Consider the following 1,452-nt stretch of genomic DNA (forward strand, 5'->3'; position numbering starts at 1 on the left):
GACTTCAGCATCCGCCGTTGCCACAGAAACGGCTCTGCACTGCGGAGCTGCTCCGTGGCCTATTGACACCGCGAGATGCCACCGGGAGCGGGGGGTCCCCGAGACCACCGCCCCTGCCCTTGGGGAGCCTGTGTCCCCATCGCAGCAGGGACATGTTTGGGGACAGGGACGGGGCAGCACTGTAGGGACAGAGCGGGGGGGTGGGGGCAGCCCGAGATGTGCCACCACGGTGTTTTGGGCCCGCCTGACCCTCACCCCTCGGCACAGGATGTCCCCACCAAACTGGTGGCCAAGGCGGTGCCGCTGCCCATGACGGTGCGGGGCCACTGGTTCCTGAGCCCCCGCACCGAGTACAGCGTGGCCGTGCAGACGGCGGTGAAACAGAGCGACGGCGAGTACCTGGTGTCCGGCTGGAGCGAGACCGTGGAGTTCTGCACCGGGGGTGAGCGGCACCGGGGCGGCCCGGAGCCGGGAGGGACGGTGGGGGCGTTCCCGGGAGCCCGGAGGGAGGATGGGGGCGATCCCAGGAGCCGGGAGCTGCGAGGACGACGGGGGCGATGCTGGGAGCCGGGAGGGAGGACGGGATTGATGCCTGGAGTCAGGAGCTGGGACGGGGGATAGGGACGATCCCGGGAGCTGAGAGGAGGATGGGGGCGATCCTGGGAGGCGGGAGCCGGGCGGGGTGACGGGGGAAGGCTTGGAGCCGGGAGGATGAGGCGGACAGGGGCAATGCCCAGAGCTGTGAGCCCGCAGGGAGGATGGGGTTGATGCCTGAAGCTGAGAGGGAGGACGGGGATGATGCCTGGAGTTGGGAGCAGGGAGGGAGAACAGGGGCGATCCCAGGAGCTGGGAGGAAGAGGGGGTCAGTGCTGGGAGCCACGAGGGAGATCGGGGATGATGTCGGGAGCCACGAGCCGGGAGAGAGGATAGGGCCAATTCGGGGACGATGGGGGAAACGCTGGGAGCCGGGAGCCCGGAGGAGGACGGGGGCGATGCCGGGAGCTGGCACAAGCCGGGCCGGTTGGAGCGGCAGCTGCTGAGTGGGAGGCAGGAGGTGCGGGGAGCTGCGGGCAGGGATGGGCTGCTGGAGGGGGATGGAGACGCCCTGATGTCCCCGTGCCTGTCCCCAGACTACGCCAAGGAGCACCTGGCCCAGCTGCAGGAGAAAGCGGAGCTGATCGCCGGCCGCATGCTTCGCTTCTCCGTCTTCTACCGCAACCAGCACAAGGAGTATTTCCAGCACGTCAGGTACCCCCAGCCCCATTCCCCACGCTCCCTTCTCCCAGGGCGCATTCCCTGACCCTTCCTGTTCTTGTCTGTGTGTCCCTCCTCCTCCTCCTCCTCCTCGTGGCAGGATGCACTGCGGGAACGTGATGAAGCCGTCGCTGAAGGACAACAGCGGGAGCCACGGCTCGCCCACCAACAGGGAGGTGCACCGCATCCTCTTCCACC

The 1,452-nt window shown here is 68.4% G+C and overlaps 1 protein-coding gene across 1 annotated transcript in view; it reads left to right on the forward strand.

Moving 5' to 3' along the window:
- PHYHIP (phytanoyl-CoA 2-hydroxylase interacting protein) overlaps positions 1 to 1,452 on the forward strand; it is a 5,135-nt gene that overhangs the window by 1,222 nt on the left and 2,461 nt on the right. Inside the window, exons 3-5 of the mRNA XM_008633044.2 lie at positions 268 to 442; positions 1,131 to 1,248; positions 1,355 to 1,451. Of these exons, the coding sequence (XP_008631266.2) occupies positions 268 to 442; positions 1,131 to 1,248; positions 1,355 to 1,451 (390 nt within the window). The remainder of the gene's footprint in view (positions 1 to 267; positions 443 to 1,130; positions 1,249 to 1,354; position 1,452) is intronic.

This window comes from Corvus brachyrhynchos, unplaced genomic scaffold (genome assembly GCF_000691975.1).
Source record: "Corvus brachyrhynchos isolate BGI_N302 unplaced genomic scaffold, ASM69197v1 scaffold150, whole genome shotgun sequence".
NCBI lineage: Eukaryota > Metazoa > Chordata > Aves > Passeriformes > Corvidae > Corvus > Corvus brachyrhynchos.